Source organism: Chlorocebus sabaeus, chromosome 21 (genome assembly GCF_047675955.1).
Source record: "Chlorocebus sabaeus isolate Y175 chromosome 21, mChlSab1.0.hap1, whole genome shotgun sequence".
Lineage (NCBI taxonomy): Eukaryota > Metazoa > Chordata > Mammalia > Primates > Cercopithecidae > Chlorocebus > Chlorocebus sabaeus.
Window position 1 is genome coordinate 14,504,210 of NC_132924.1, and position 16,501 is coordinate 14,520,710.

The following is a 16,501-nucleotide window of genomic DNA, read 5'->3' on the forward strand; positions in this document are numbered from 1 at the left end:
CAGACGAGAATTCACAGTTAGTTGTTTTCTTGCGGCTGTGGTCAGCACAGTAAAGTAGACCAGGGCTGGGCATGGTGGCTCACACCTGTAATCCCAGCACTTTGGGAGGCCGAGGCGGGCGGATCACCTGAGGTCAGGAGTTCAAGACCAGCCTGGCCAACATGATGAAACCCTATCTCTACTAAAAATAGCTGGGTGTGGTGGCTGGCGCCTGTAATCCCAGCTACTAGAGGCTGAGGCAGGAGAATCACTTGAACCTGGGAGGCAGAGGTTGCAGTGAGCCAAGATCACCCCACTGCACTCCAGCCTGGGCAACAGAGTGAGACCCTGTCTCAAAAAAAAAAAAAAAAAGGGAGACCAAAGTGGAAAGGAACATATTAATGGCATCCCGACTCAGGTCGGGTAGGGAGATCAGATTCTGCTTTGCTGGGAAGTTGCCATCTGAGCCAAGTGCTTGAGAAATCACAGGAGTTAACCAGGTAAAACTGGGATACATGAATGAGGAGCATTCTATTCTGTGTGTCGTATGTGCAAAGACCCTGGGGCAAGAGGAAGCAGAGCGGGTAAGGTAGGGACAGGGAGTGAGGGAGGCACACGAGGAGGCAGGGACTGGCTCACCCAGGGCTCTGAGGAGCAGGCTGAGCATCTGCCTTTCACCCCATGGCAATGGGACGTCAGTGAAGGATGCTCCATTTGAAATGCCTCACTGGCATTAGTTGCACGATATAGTCTTGGTTTGCTGCAGCTGAGCTCTACTCTTCAGACTGCCTTCCACCTGCAGGATATGCACCTATGCCAGGCACACAGTATTGAATGTTGAGCAGTGACTTCCCTGGGCAATGGAGATTCTGTACAGTTTAACTGGACACATCGGCAACATACAGTGCAAGGCTCAGGGACAATCTGCAGTGAGCAAGGCTGGCTTGTTAGCCTCAGGCAGGCATTAGGCAGTTTTGTCTTTATTCTATGAACGGCCTCACAAGGGAGACGGCATTGTCCCGTTCCACATATGGGCCCCCTGAGGCTCATGATGCCCTGGCCCAAGATTCTGAAGCTGGCAGGTGGTGGGATTCACACCCAGGTCTGCCTGATGCCAGATTTCATTACTATACTGTGAGGTTTTGGACACCTTTTTTTTTTTTTGAGACGGAGTCTCGCTCTGTTGCCCAGGCTGGAGTGCAGTGGTGTGATCTCGGCTCACTGCAGGCTCCTTCTCCCGGGTTCACACCATTCTCCTGCCTCAGCCTGCCGAGTAGCTGGGACTACAGGCGCCTGCCACCGCACTAGGCTAACTTTTTTGTGTTTTTAGTAGAGACGGGGTTTCACTGTGATACCGATCTCCTGACCTCTTGATCCACCCACCTCGGCCTCCCAAAGTGCTGGAATTACAGGCGTGAGCCACCGCCCCCGACCCAGGTTTTGGAAACTTTTGATTTGTTCAAACAAGCAGTCAAAGGGCATAGGTTAAAAAAAGAACCAAATTCTGGCTGGGCACGGTGGCTCACACCTGTGATCCCAGCATTGGATGCCGAGGTGGGCGGATCGCCTGGGATCAGGAGTTCAAGAGCAGCCTGGCCAACATGGTGAAATCCTGTGTCTACTAAAAATACAAAAATTAGCCAGGTGTGATGGTGGGCACTTATAATCCTAGCTACTCAGGAGGCCGAAGCAGGAGAATCACTTGAACCCAGGAGGCGGAGGTTGCAGTGAGCTGAAATCGTGCCACTCCACTCCAGCCTGGGTGGCAGAGTGAGACTCTGTTTCAAAAAAAAAAAAAGAGAGAGAGAGAATCAAATTCCCACCAGAGTTGGGCTCTTGTCTAGAAGATTATAAGCTTGTCTAGAAATTAACTGGCCTGTCAGATGGGGGGTTCCAGATCCTCACCTGTGGAGAACATCAAACCAGCTGGGATCCCACCCCACCTAAGGAGGATCCCATGTCTCCCTGGGACGTCATGGACTTCCAGGAAGTTTTGTTGCAGAGGGAATGGGGCCTGTGTCCTTCACTTTTCCCTCTTCGCTGTGCTCCCCCTCTGCATGCCCCACATGAGTGAGTGCGAGAAGGCTGCTGGCTGTTCTGGTGGGTGTGCTTACTCCTGCCCAGGTGGTGGCCGTAGTGTTGATGTGGCAGCCAATGGAGCGGCTTTAGGGATGGCTGCTCTGGAAATGTGCTTTGGCATTGACCTTGGGGAATCTCCAGTGGCCCTTTCAGTCCCAGCAGTCCATGGCCTCCCCTCCTTCTGCCAGGGTCCTGGCCTCCTGCTGTCCTCTCTGCCTTTGTTAGGTGGATGTGCTTGGCTTTTCCTTGGGTCTTCTCCCAGATGTGCAGAAAGACTCCTTGAAGCTCAGGTCTTCCTTCTGATCAGGCCTGCCCTCCTGAGCAAGAAGCTGCAGGTCATAGTGGAAAGCATGGTTCTCATAGAGGTACTAGAGCGAGCATCACCACATGTTCTAAAGCTGTCCACTGGTCTTGGCAAATGGCACGTGGCGGGGTGGGGCGCTGTGGAATGGGATGAGGCTTTAGGGTGGGGTCTTTAGGGTGAAGCCTAGGGTGTGCTAGGATAACGCACTGCAGGATGGAGCCCTGCAGGAGGGCACAGAGGGACCGAGAGCTGTAGGGTCACTGTGGGACCGTGTGCCACAGGGCTACTGTGAAAAGCACGTTTGCCCTAGTGTGCCGTGTGTGGATTGCTAACTCTAAGGTGAGGTCAGGACATGAGCGCACAGTCCTGGAAAGAGGAGGAAGATGAGGCCAAGGTGAATGGAGGACCTTTCCCAAGGCTGCAGGTGCCAAACTGTGGACCCTGAATTTGGACCCAGAGTGCCTGATGTGGAGCCTACGTGCTTTGCTGTAAGGCTAAGCTACTTTCTCCCAAAAGAGGTGTTTTTGCCTTCCTTCCGCTTAGTCTACTCTCATCCACTGCATGTGACACACTAGGAAGTGCTCTGTCGTGGGCAACAGAGCAAGACTCCATCTCCAAACAAACAAACATATGTGGTACGGGAGTGACCCTCCAGGCAGTGCATCCAACTCTTTATCTGAGGAATGCCTCGCCTCACTTTTCACTCACTGACTCAGGGAGTCCAGGGCTGGGATGGTCTCCAAGTGTTTGATCCACAGCTGTCATTTTACCAGAAGAGAAAGGGAGGTTCGTGACCTCATCGAGCCCATGGGGCCAGTTTGTCACGTGGCCAGGATGAGCTCCAGGACCTGTAGAAGGCAACAGCTTCTATAGAGCTGTCTGGCCGGGCACAGAAGCACACGCCAGTGAGCCCAGCACTCTGGGAGACCGAGGCCAGTGGATTGCTTGAGCGTCAGACCAGCCTGGACAACATGGCGAGACCTCCATCTCTACAAAAATAAAAATAAAAATTAGCCGTATTTGGTGGCACATGCATGAAGTCCCAGCTACTTGGGAGGATGAGGTGGGAGGATCATCTGAGCCTGAGAGGTCACTGAGAGGCTGCAGTCATCCGTGATCACGCCACTGCACTCCAGCCTGGGCGACAGTGAGAGCTTGACTCAAAAAAAAAAAAAAAAACCGTGATCACGCCACTGTACTCCAGCCTGGGCGACAGTGAGAGCTTGACTCAAAAAAAAAAAAAAAAAAAAAAAAAAAAAGCAGCCTGGAACAGGGCAGTCTTTGCAGGCTTACCTTTTGTAGGTTTAACCTTAACCACAGATTCTACCTGGGCCTCCCTTTTCCCTTTCTCTTATTTGGGTGTTGAAGGCTGTGATAAGTGCATGCCAACAGGGGCACAGGTGAGGGAGGGAGGCATGGGCTGGGCAGAGGCTGGGTGGGAGGCTTTGCTGCCTGGATTTTTTCACCCTGGAAAACAACAGAACAAAAGAAGCAACTTGTGTTTCTATCTCGTGGGAACTCTAATCACGAAGGGCTTGGATTTGATCGCCATCAGCGATGGGACCACAAGGAAAGCACAGGAAGGCTTCTGAGGACGTGAGTGGGCAGTTCTCTTTTCCAAACACCTAGAGAGAGTGAGTTTGCAACACAGATTGGCAGGACTGGTGCCTACAGGTAGAGTTTTCTAAACCTCGTATGAGGTTGGGATTTCTGGTTTCTCAAGAGCCAGGTTTAATCAACCTATAGCAAGTTAGCTTCTCAGTCATCCTTCAGTCATGAAATGCAGTATGGTGCACACAGAGGGTTTAGATGTGTGCAACCCAAGTGTAGGTATATTCTTTACTTTCAGGTAAAGACTCATAGGGACATCGTATCCCTGAGTCTCCTGTTGACAAGCACGATATTTCAGAATCTCTTAGCAGCAGTTCCAGTTCAGTATGGGGCTTGGTTCTCATTTTAATCTAAGCCAAGGCAGCTGAGGGGGTTCTAGCCCAGCGTGTCAGGGGGACCTGTCACAGGCATGTCCTCTGCTTGGTTCCAGATTTAACCCCTGCATGATTCAGGGGGATTTTAGTGCACATCAGATCTCAGACGCTGACTTGGAAGTGATGGAAGGGCCATAGCTTCTCTCTCCTTTTTGGCACAGGGCTAGAAAAGCTGCCCCAAGCAAGTCTTTTATCCTCACTGACGTTCATGTGATTCAGGGGCAGTCTGTGCAGGAGAGGGCGTGGACCACCTGAAAGCCAGGAGACGGAAGAAGTGCACACTTCTGGCGTCAGAAAGTGCTACTGCAGCTTAACTGTGGGATTCCAACACATCTGCCCACCAAATCCTCGTTTCCTCATCACCATCCCTATGTTACCAACCTGTAACATTTAACATGGAGATGGTGATACCTGCTTACTGGGGTTTCTGCTGGGCTCCATGCAATGCTTTTCAGGGTTGTGCTGTGGAAGCTGCTGAGCACCACATGCCTTGGAGGTGGCCAGGCCTGGCTTTGCACGTCTGGACTGGAGGCATGAGGTGGACAGATGCGGGTCTGGGGCTGAGGATGTGAGTGGGTATTGAGCGCTCTATGTTCTTGGAGGGTGGCCCTGAGATATGCTGGGTCTCACCTTGATCTTAAGTGGATGTAGACTTACATAGTAAATTGGGTATGTTGGGGGCGGGCTGAGTTCCTCCTTCCTGCCCCTCTTCCCAATGCAGAGGTTAAGGAAGGAGTGTCTCTGGGCGATGCTGGGGCACTTTACAGGAACCCTGTGTTTCCGAACACTTGATGTAAGCAACTTTGTGCAATTCAACACTCTTTCTGACTTTTCACCAGCTCAGGTGCTGGGACCTCCCTGTGGTGACAGCACAGATTACAGTTTCCTCCATTGGCCTTGACCTTAGAAATTATGTAACTATTGATTTAAAAGAGCTTTTTTTGGTTTGTTTTTTTGGCAGTGGTTGCAATTTGTATGGTTTCGGGGTTTGAACACTTAATGCTGAATTGGATTCAGAGATTATTGGATTGAGAAGATCCCGTGGCTCTGTCTGACCTGCCCTTCTCACTCTGCAGCTAAGGAAATGGGCCCTGGGTTCTGTTAGGGACAGCAGAGTCCTCATGCCTTCCGGGACCCGTCTCCTTCCCTCCTGCTGTCAGGGCCCCGCCTGAGGGACGGTGACGCTCCTACCCCATCACATTGGTGCCAGTAGTGAGCAGTTATGTGTTTGTGTGGTTGTCATCTTGGAATGATGTGCAATATGAGAGTTAAATAGTTTTGCCAATGAGTTATCATAATGCTGTTTATATGTTAAGTTGCATGCTAGTCTTTTATGGTAAAATGAGTGACATAGGGTCTGAAGTGGCAGCCCACTTGTAGGAACTGGGCCAGTGTACTCCAGCATGGCATTGCGATGGGAGTCACTGTATTTTGGATGTGTGGTCTGGTCAAGATGTGGGACACATATAGTCAGATCCTGGTGGGTTCATGTAAGACCCAGGACCATGGTCGGTCAAACTCCTTACTATTCTCCCCTGAGATGTTGGCTTATTGAATACTTTTTTGAAGTAGATGGGACCCTGGTTATTACCCATGATGGGATTGGTTCTATTAGGATTGCATCTGTGCTGCTTAAATTTGAGTCTTACATGTATAGATTGTATGAATTAACCTAAACGGGTTTTTGATGTATCATTTCTTTACCTTTTCGGAGACTTCATTTTAGTGCATTCAGTTTGCCTCTGGGATTGTATTCTAAATACTTTTTTTTTGTTTTGTTTATTTGTTTGGGACAGGGTCTTGCTCTGTTGCCCAGGCTGGAGTGCGGTGGCGCGATCTTGGCTCCCTGCAACCTCCACCTCCCGGATTCAAGTGACTTTTGTGCCTCAGCCTCCCAAGTAGCTAGGATTACAGATGCATGCCACCACGTCGGCTAATTTTTATATTTTTAGTAGAGATGTGGTTTCATGATGTTGGCCAGGTGGTCTTGAACTCCTGGCCTCAAGTGATCCACCCGCCATGGCCTCCCAAAGTGCTGGGATTACAGGTGTAAGTCACTGTGCCCGGCCTTATTCTAAATACTCTTTATACACACTGATAAGTTGTCCTCTGAAATCTTGCATCCATTTATATGTCACCGAAACTTTAAAAAATGTTTTCAAAATTTTTATTTTTGCTGCTCTACTAGGCAAAAAATGGTCTCCGGTTTTGTAGCTGTCTAGTTTGAGCTATGAAAGGCTTTAGGTTAGGGCTTTGAGAAGATCATAGGAACATGTTTGGAGGCTCCTGCAGCTTTGTAGGCACAGGGGATGAGCAGGCGGTGCAGCTCAGAAGTCAGGGGTGGGTGGAGTGTGGAGACCACGGGACTTCACTTGACCAGGTCTGTCCAGCATGGGCAGTGGCCATCTGGTGCCCGGCTGGGTTCCAAGCCATTGACAGAATTCCCTCAGTGAATCCCTGGACAGCTCTGTGAGAGTGGCCCTGTCTGTTACTATTCTCACTTCAAAAGGCAGGAGACAAATCAGTGGAGTGGCCAAGGGGCTTGCCCAGGAAAAACAAAGAGGAGGTGGACCCAGGGCAGAGCTCGCCGGCACCTTGGTGTAGAACTGAAGAGCACGCCCCTAGATCTTGCCCCTGTTTTGGGAGGCCGAGATGATGATCTCTGCGGTTTTGGGATTGGCGCTAGGCTTTGCACTGGTGTGATTTCAGGAAAACATCTGTATTGTTGGTCTCCGAAATATCCATAGAATTTGTTTTCTGTTCATTTCTTGCCAAAGGAGTCCAGGTGAGCTGCACCTGCCTGAGTGGGATCCCAGGTGTAATTGGGGGTGTTGATGCCTCTGATGGTGGTATCTGTGGGCCTGCGTTGATCGGGGAGCAGGAGGAGTGCCGGAGGCTCTGTGTCCCCCCAACTTGGGGGTCTCTGGGCTCCTGTGTGCCGCATTACCTGGCTTGGGGCAGAAAGAACCTTCGAGGGAGCCCTGTAGGGGGTGTCTTGGTTTCCCCACCTACCTCTGCCATCTGACGAGATCGCTTCCCTCTTTAAGCCCCAGTTTCCTCACTTCTGAACTATTGGACAGCCTTCTTACTCATACAGTTGCTGGGCATTTTTCCTGAAATCGTAAATCTCTGTCACCGTAGTATATAACAACCCTTACACGCAAGGAAGGGTTATATAACTATAAAGTAATTATAACTCGAGTCTTTTATCCCTGTTGAATAGGCTGTTTAAAAAAGAGTAGGTATGACTGAGAATTCCTGAAAGTCACTCATTAATTGGTTCTTTCAAGTAAATAATAGCAGCCATGATAGTCACGGCGCTGGTGTCCTCGGGCATCTCCCGTATTGGAGGGCAGGGCACTGTTTGCAGGCTGAGAGATGCCTACCTTGCCCTGACTGGAGGGTGGCCTCGCTGGCTCCTGTGGAAGCCCATCCTGATGCTGGGTTAGTGGCATTGCGTCTACACCATGTTCTGTGCTGCAGCTCACCATGGTGTAGACCCTTCCGAGGTGATAAGGTAGGCCAGTAGTTATGATTGACTTGCTGTTGATGATTAAACTGTGGGACAGCTGTCATTGTTCCCTCTCAGTGGTGTCTGTGCCATGTAAACTGGCAAGAAAGGAAACTTCAAAATGATCCTTGTTTTGTTATTTGCAGGCTCCAGGGAGTTCCACGCTGTCCAGTTCTCTGTGCCGTGATAAACCTCTGGGGTGAGTGTCTGTGTGGGTCATGCATTCCTGTGTCTCTGGCCATAGGTCAGCTCTCCACAGAGGAAACTTGGGCATGGCATCATTTTGTTCTGTAGAAATCATAATTTCTGTTTTGGTTGTAAGCATTGCCAATCAAAGGTGACAGGCCAGGTTTTCTATCCGTTTTCTAAATGCTGTGTCAGGGTCAGAAGCCCAGCAGGTAGAAACACCTGTGATTGTCTTTGAATAAATAATTGCACTGCTGAGGCCTGATTGTGGAAGTGTCACTTTTGGGGGAGATTCCAGGGTGTGCTGGCAAGAGCCTCTTTAGAGCAGATGATGGGGGCCCTGAGCCAGCATCTTCTGGAGAGGCACTCACTGTGGATCCTCGTGACCGCAGGAGGCGCTTTATTTCTGTTCTAACAGTGTTCAAAACATTTGAATTGGAATTAAATCCATGTCTGATAAATAAGGTAGAGAAAACAAAATCCTTGGGAATTGTTTGGATGCTGGTTCGAACAAATCAACCTTAAAAAAAAAAATGTATGGGCCGAGTTGGGGTGGCTCACGCTTGTAATCCCAGCACTTTGGGAGGCTGAGGCGGGCAGACCACAAGGTCAGGAGATCGAGACCATCCTGGCCAACACAGTGAAACACCGTCTACTGAAAATACAAAAATTAGCTTGGTGTGGTGGTGTGCGCCTGTAATCCCAGCTACTCGGGAGGCTGAGGCAGGAGAATTGCTTTAACCCAGGAGGCAGAGATTGCAGTAAGCCAAGATTGTGTCACTGCACTCCAGCCTGGCGACAGAGCAAGACTCTGTCTTGAAAAAAATAAAAATAAATGTATGGTATTGGGTGTTTGATGTTACTATTTCTTTTTGAAGTGTGATAATGGCATTGTAGACATTTTAATCAAAAAGTGCCCTTATCTGTTAGAAATCAATACTGTGAGATTTATAAATGAAATTACGTAATATCTGGGATTGCTTTAAAGCTATTAAAGTGGTGAAGGAGATTGCTGGGGGTGTTGATGGACAAAGGTTAGCTGTGTGTTGGTGATTTGAAGTCAGGTGATGGGTACATGGAGGTTTGCAAAACCATCTTATATGGTTTTGAATTTTTCCAAAAATTTAAAAAAGAGAGAAACACATAGGAGTAGTAAAAATGAAAACCCCAGAGCTGGTGGCAACGCTTTGGAGGGACTCAAGCAAACGTCCTGTGCGCCCGTGCCTCTGGCTTCACCTCATGTGGGCACTGATTGGGTTCAACCCCATCCCCTCTCCCTGGATCCTTTTCCACCTCCTCCTGGATACCACCCTCAGCCCTAATGTTAGGAGCCCTCCTGGGGAGGGGCTCAGGTCTCCCTGGGGCCCACAGGGCTGGTGGAGAAGCTCTGGTCTGTGGGAGGCCCTTGTCTCCAGTCACATTGGGTGCCTGGCTCCCATAATGCCAGTCCTGCCCAAGTCCTCAGCCTGCTGGCCATGACATGACCATTTCTGCCCTTTTCCCTCTTCCCTCTTCCCTCCTCCACAGTCTTCATCTCACACTTGGGGGTCTGCCCTGGCCACCTGGGCACCTGGTTAGGTGGCCAGCCACACATTCTACCCTGCATCCACCTGGTCTGTGGTTAGCTGGGTGGGGTCCCAGTGGGGCTGCATGGAGCTCTTAGCTGTCTGATAGGAGTCTGCTGAGCTGCTGCTCAGTAGATGAAAGGCCACTTTGATTACACAGCTGCTGAATTCCTCCCCAGCTTGTCCCCTCTCCACATGAGGTCTTGCCTCCTTCTTGGGCCTGCAGGGTCCCCCACAACCATAGCTGGCCACCTCACCAGCCTCATCCTTGGCCGCACCTGCCGCAGGATGCTGCATACAGACACGAGGAGCTGCTTGCTGATGTTTGTCTTCTGCTCGCACCATCCCTGCTTCCTCCCCGCCCCCTCCCGGTGCTCCCTTGTGCTGACCTTGACACCTCGGAGTGGGGTTGAGTCTCCCTCTCCAGGAATCTCGCCTGGGACTCTGTTCCTGCTCCCAGTGAAACCACAAAAAGTCCTTCCCGCCTTCGTGCTTTTGCATCTGAGCCCATGTGTCACTGCTCTGAGTTGCTTTCTCTCTGTGCATTCCCCGCCTGCAGCTTGCAGTACCCAATCGTGCCCTGCTAGGAAAATTCGATCTTGTGCCCCTCCCCACACCACCCACCGTTATGGGAACACAGCGCAGAGGCTGTGCACACTGTAAATTCCCGTAGCCGGCCGCCCAGGTGCTGGTGTGAACACCCGGGGGATGAGTGTCCGTCGTCCTCACCTTTGTCCTGGAGGATGAAGGTCTGTTGCCTCCTTACTCTGTTTCTGACCTGCCCACTGCTCTCTCACAGGCCTGTCATCCTGAGCCCCATCATGGAGGGGGGCCACGGGCTGGACCTCACCTACATCACGGAGCGCATCATCGCCGTGTCCTTCCCTGCTGGCTGCTCCGAGGAGTCCTACCTGCACAACCTTCAGGAGGTCACACGCATGCTCAAGTCCAAGCATGGAGACAACTACCTGGTGAGTGGTGGGTGGCTCCGGGAGCCTTTGGGCAGGCTCTGCAGCAGGCACTGTGTGGGGACGGGCACCCACAGAACACTGGTTTACACATGAGGGAGAAGCTCAAGGGCTTGGGCTCACACAGCAGTTCATGGCGCCCTCGTCCTCTGTCTCTCTGCTGCCACGCCTGGGGAGGAGCCTTATGTGTCTCTGTAGGTAGCTTTCAGGGACACACGACTGCTGAACGCAGGAATGGCTTTGCCTTATCCCGCACTCATCAGTGAGGCTGGCTCCCCGGTGCCTTGGGACACTTCCCTGGCCAGCCACCCCTGCTCTCCCATGCTGCGTCCCTGGTATCAAAAAACAAATTTGTGACTCTCCTCCTGAGCCAGAAATTAGGAAGACAAATTAGGTGGGCGCCCAAGAAACCAGGGGCTGCCCTGGAGACAAGGAGACAGCTTGATTTTCAAAACACACATGTCAAGTTGATGGTGGAGCCCACATCTGAGGAATAATGCAGAACAGTCTCTCACCCTCTCTCACCCTCCGATTGGCCCCTTGTTTTCTGTTCCCATGGTTGCTAGCCCAAGTGGAGGCTGACTTCCTTCTGCTATCAGTGGTCACTAATGGGATTGAATGACAGCTCCCTGGAGCCCTTTCACTACTTGTCTTCTTATCTCTAGTAAGGAGGCTTCCTTATCTGTGGTAAAGCTAATCTGCCTGGCAAGCCTACAGGATGGTCATTGTCTCCCTTGTAGTTCTGCTCCAATGACTAGGGCACCAGTGGCTGGGAGAGGTGGACCCAAGGGGCAGAGTAGGATGTGGCCTCTGTCTGATGCCAGAGCAGTCCTGGCCCAGGTGCTCCCTGTGTCCTGACCCCTCCCCAATCCTTGATTCACTCAGTCTCCTGCCTCTTTCTCCCCTTGAATCCCATCTTGTCTGTGACCTGGCAGTGGGTAGGAAGTGGTGGCCAAGCCCCATCTGATGGTGGTACCTCTCACCAGGGGCCCTCTCCGCCCCAGGCAGGACCACGGCTCCTTCCTTTGCAAGCCACTCCCAGGCTGGTCAGTGCATCCCGAGTCCCCTCTCTAGCCATCCTTCCCCTTTTTCCCAGTCCACCTTCCCCAAAGAGACCATGCAGAGCGCCTGGAGTCCTGGCCAGCACCTGTCTGTGGGGCTTTATCAGGGCTAGAGCTCCCTGTGCAAAATGGCTATGGCAGGGATCCCTTTCTTGTGCAGGGTTAGAAATGAACTGTGGGTCTCAAAGCAGCTCCCCACCTTGTCATAAACAGGGCTTGCTGGGTGACCTGAACAAGCCCCCTCCCTCCACTTTCCTCACATCTCTGACTCCGAAGTGAGAGGAACGTTTAGTTAATTTTTAAGGCTCCTTGCTGCTGGAACATTATTATTAGTATTATTTTTCATTTTGTTCTACTTGAGTATTTAGCAAGGTTCCACAAATGGCTGTGATTTTTCAGTGAACTTAGGCCATGGCTCTTGGCTGGGCATGAACTCGACCCTTTCCAGGCCTGGGGCCACCAGGCCATAGAGGAGGGATGGCCTTCCCCACCATGTGCTTGTACTCTATTGAGTCAGTTTGTGTTGCCAGGAGCAAGACCATGGAAGTTATTTTGTATATATGTGTGTATATATATTTTATATTATATATTTTATACATATATGTGTGTGTGCGTGTATATATATCCTGTATGTTGGGATATTTTGTAGCCATGAAAATAAAAAGCAATAGTAACACGGTAGATTGCCTGGTTTAATACTAGTTAATGAAGTAGAATATAGACTTTATGTGTAAGGGTTCTGTATGCCATCCTTATCTTATTTATTTTATTTGTTTTTTATTCTGTGATCACACACGTCTATACTTTTCAATCTTTTCTGATCCTCGGTACCTGGAAGGGAAACATCATGTAAAAATGCAGTGTGTTTTCTCCTTTCATTTCTGATGTCAAGGATTTGTCTAAAACCTTTTTTCCCCCCGATTCTTGAGTGTGAAGATTTTAGGTATTTTTTAAAAATTGAAGTATTAATTAAAATTAAATAAAAATTAAAATATTACATTTTTAAAATATTAAAATCTATTTTATACAAGGCATTTTTTTCTCTCCTTTATAGGTATTAAACCTTTCAGAAAAGAGATATGACCTTACGAAGCTTAACCCAAAGGTACGGAGTTCATCCCTTTATATTCTGCATTTTGTAAAATGTAAACAATGCTTATTTTGTGCAAAAATGATTTGCTACTAGTCTTTGTGGAATATGACTTGATAAGGAGTATTAGGAATTGCTCATATCAATTTTTTTATTACTGCTTTTTTAAAATTAATTTGAAATAGAGATTCATAGGAAGTTGTGAAATAATACAGAGATCTCCTGTACTCCTCACCCAGTCTTTCCAGTGGAAGAATCTTACAACACTAATAGTAAAATATCTAGGTCAGGAAACTGGCATTGGTATAGTCCATGGACCTCACTCACATTTCCCTGGTTTTGCATACATGCGTGTTTCTCAGCATCATGTGTATAGATGATAAATACTACATATATATGTATAGAACAAATCTGTACACATGATGCTTCCTCCTCCCACCTCCTGGGATCTTTCATATATACTGCATATATATATACATGGAACAAATCTATAACAAAGATATGTATAGAAAAAATCTAAACTGCATCATATGTATAGATTTGTTCAGCCACCACAAACAAGAGACAAAACATTTCCATCAGCATGGGGAGCTCTTCTCCTAGTATCTCTTTACGGTCCTAGTAATCCACTCCTTTCGTGATAATTTTCGTTGGTTTTTTTTTTTTTTTAATTTTTCTTTTTTAAAAGATTTTTCTCTAAGCTCTGGGATACATGTGCAGAACGTGCAGGTTTGTTACATAGATGTACATGTGCCATGGTGGTTTGCTGCACCTGTCAACCTGTCATCTAGGTTTTAAGCCCCGCATGCTTTAGGTATTTGTCCTAATGCTCTCCTTCCCCTTGCCCATCACCCTCCATGATCATTTTCAATAGCAAAAAACTTGGGAGAATTTTAAGACTGAGTCAACATAAGTTATGGTACATATATCTATATATTCTATATGTTGAAATATTTTGCAGCCATTAGAGTAACAAAGCAGAAACATAAGTTGCCTATTTTAATACTAGTTAATAATAGTATAGAATTTATGTATAATAGTATCTCAATTATGCTAAATGTACATACAAAAGAGACTAAGGGATTCATGAAAATGTTGTAGTGGTTATCTTTGAGTGGTGGCAGGGATAATGACTTTTCCTACTTCCTGGCAGTTTTCTGAAATTTCCAACAATTTTACACTATTTCCACGACTTTCATCATAAGATAAAGTTCCTTGTCCTCGCCCACTGACAAAAGGAAATCAAAGGAAAAACAACTCCCCCGTGTGGCCACTGTGGGCCACTGTGGACTTGTGTGAGCCTCGGGAGGCTTAGAGCTGCAGTTCTGCACAGAGTCTCTGTGTCCTTAGCATGGTGGTGGTTTTCTTTGTCCAAGCACCAAACTTAATCAGGGTTTTGAAGGTGCTTCCTCCTTAAGTCCTGCCTTTCCAGGAGATTGTCTCTGACATGTTGTCTGCACAGTGTGTAGGAGATGGCTGGCTGCCATCTCCAAACTGGGATTTTAACTCCAGTGGGGAGATTTTGGCAGCAGCTCGGGCCTAGGACTGCTGTTTGAGATCTCCCTGGACTGCGGCCCTCTTCACACAACCTGCGCCATCAGCAACTCAAAGACCTTTCTAGAGTTGTCACCCCAGCTGCGGAAGAGCAGATGAGCCCCTGGAAGAAGCGGCATCACATGGGCAGTATAATGCTTTGTTTTTTCTTCCCAGTGAAGGAAGTGCGGGTCCTCATGCTCACTGAGTTTTAGAAAAGGGTCACCCAGCATGCTCTTTACTCCCAAATGAAATATATCGACGATGAAAAAAGTCGTTGTGAGATGGCCTCAGAAGGTTTCGGGAAATGGAAACTGAGGAAGCTCCCTTCTCTTGTTGCAGATCATGGATGTGGGCTGGCCAGAACTCCACGCACCGCCCCTGGATAAGATGTGTACCATATGCAAGGCGCAGGAGTCGTGGCTGAACAGCGACCCCCAGCATGTGGTCGTCATTCACTGCAGGGTGAGCGCGCCCACCTCTCACATTTAGGGGTCTGGCTGGGCTTCAGCCCTTAGAGTTGCGATGGAGACCAGTGCTGCATCGGAGCACATTTCCGCTTTGAGCTGGTGTCATGTGCTCCTTATAGGCTTGTTTTTAGGTTTTCCTACTTGCTCTTAAAGAAGGAAACAGAGCTATCACACCTCCCCAAGTTCGGCTTTAGAATTTATAGGATTATGGTCCCTGAATGTGTAGCTGGACATTTGAAACTGTTGACCCCAAATTGACCACGGTTATGAGAGTAAATTGTCTCATTTTTGTTGAATTTCATTTTTCATGGAAAGCCCTCCTTTTTAAAAGAGCTATGCCCTTTTCAGATGGACTGTGTCAGACTTTTCATGCCGTCTGAGTTATGGTAATCAGTTGATGGACTAGATGATGGTATGATGCCATTGCAGTAAACATATCGACCTTTCCAAGTGGAGCCATTGCAGTGCAGACATGGCCCGTGCATCTTCACAGAGTGGCCAGGACTGTCTGTGTGTCAGCCCCGGCAGGCTTGGTGGGTGCCGGCAGCCCGGGTGCATAACTGACGGGCACTCCTCCTCCTGGCTGCCTCAGGTTCCTTCCATGCTTCCTCCTCCCACCTTCTGGGATCTTTCGTCTTAATTCCCAGTTTTCTCAGCTGCTTTGTACAGCTTCTCAAATGTGACTGGTGTTGAAAGGGGTTGGACTGAAAGCAAACTTACTGAGGGGTAAGTGTGTGAAGCTTAACCCTCCTGCCAGAAACCTACTATTAGAGTAAAGTTCTTACCCCAGTCACACCTTGAGTCAGGGAGGAATTCTCTGGGAAAGGATGTAGCCAGTGGGCTGGGGTAACTGTTTGTTAATGGGTAGCTCCCTATTTTGTGTGTTTGACAAAGCATTCTGAGGACCATCAAAGTATCTAGGAAGTGTTGACGGTTCAAGACAGAAGTGTGTGTGTGTGTGTGTGTGTGTGTGTGTGTTTTTGTTCCGGACTCTTTCACACTAAAAAACTGCACAGAAATCCATTGTATTATGGAATTTAGTTTGAAAGAAGCTTCACTTTGAGTTATATTAGACTCTGATTGTATCTTTCCTGCAAAGTCACTAGGTAGGCCGGCTTATGGATGATATTTACACCTGTAAGGCATTTGATGACCACTCGATGTGCAGAAAACTTCCATCAGGGGAGCACAGATGTTATTTGCTTCTCCCTGGTGTTGTCTCTTTCCTCACATCTACCTTGATCATATTTTCTCCCTAAATGGACAGGTGCACACTTTAGGACCACCAAATGATGACCTGATCTTTTCAAGTATTGTGTTAAATTATGGATTCTCCACCCAAATTGTGTTTTGGTGCACACTAAGAGAGAGAAAGAGAGAGAGAGATAGACAGACAGACTTTTAAATAAATATAATTCTTGTTAATTAAAACAACCTATGCTTTTCAGGCTTGGTGTGGTGATTTTGACACAGTGAGGCTGATATTGATGGATCATCATTGCCTGGGATCACGTAGTAAGCTGTTCTGAGCAGCATTTCTGACTTACGAGCCTGGGCCCAGCAGCAGCACCTGTGGAAAGTGCAGGTTCTAGGGCGCACCCAGACCTGTTGCCAGCTACATTGTCAGAAGACTCTTGGAGTTGCTGTACTTGAAAAGTGCCACCCTTGGCCATTTATTCCATTTTAATTGTTGTTCAATTTTTTAATGAAATTGAAAGAAATGATGAGATTATTTAAAACGTGTGGGTCCCAGTGGGGACCACCTAGAGC

General features: G+C 48.5%; 1 protein-coding gene across 19 annotated transcripts in view; it reads left to right on the top strand.

Moving 5' to 3' along the window:
* Window positions 1–16,501, top strand: part of TNS3 (tensin 3) — a 331,575-nt gene that overhangs the window by 160,398 nt on the left and 154,676 nt on the right. For 18 of the 19 annotated variants that reach the window (XM_073008864.1, XM_073008875.1, XM_073008865.1 and 15 more), the window contains 4 exons: window positions 8,005–8,057; window positions 10,409–10,580; window positions 12,693–12,743; window positions 14,604–14,726. In XM_073008864.1, the coding sequence (XP_072864965.1) occupies window positions 10,431–10,580; window positions 12,693–12,743; window positions 14,604–14,726 (324 nt within the window). In that variant the 5' untranslated portion in view covers window positions 8,005–8,057; window positions 10,409–10,430. The remainder of the gene's footprint in view (window positions 1–8,004; window positions 8,058–10,408; window positions 10,581–12,692; window positions 12,744–14,603; window positions 14,727–16,501) is intronic. The other variant, XM_073008874.1, reaches the window with a different exon arrangement.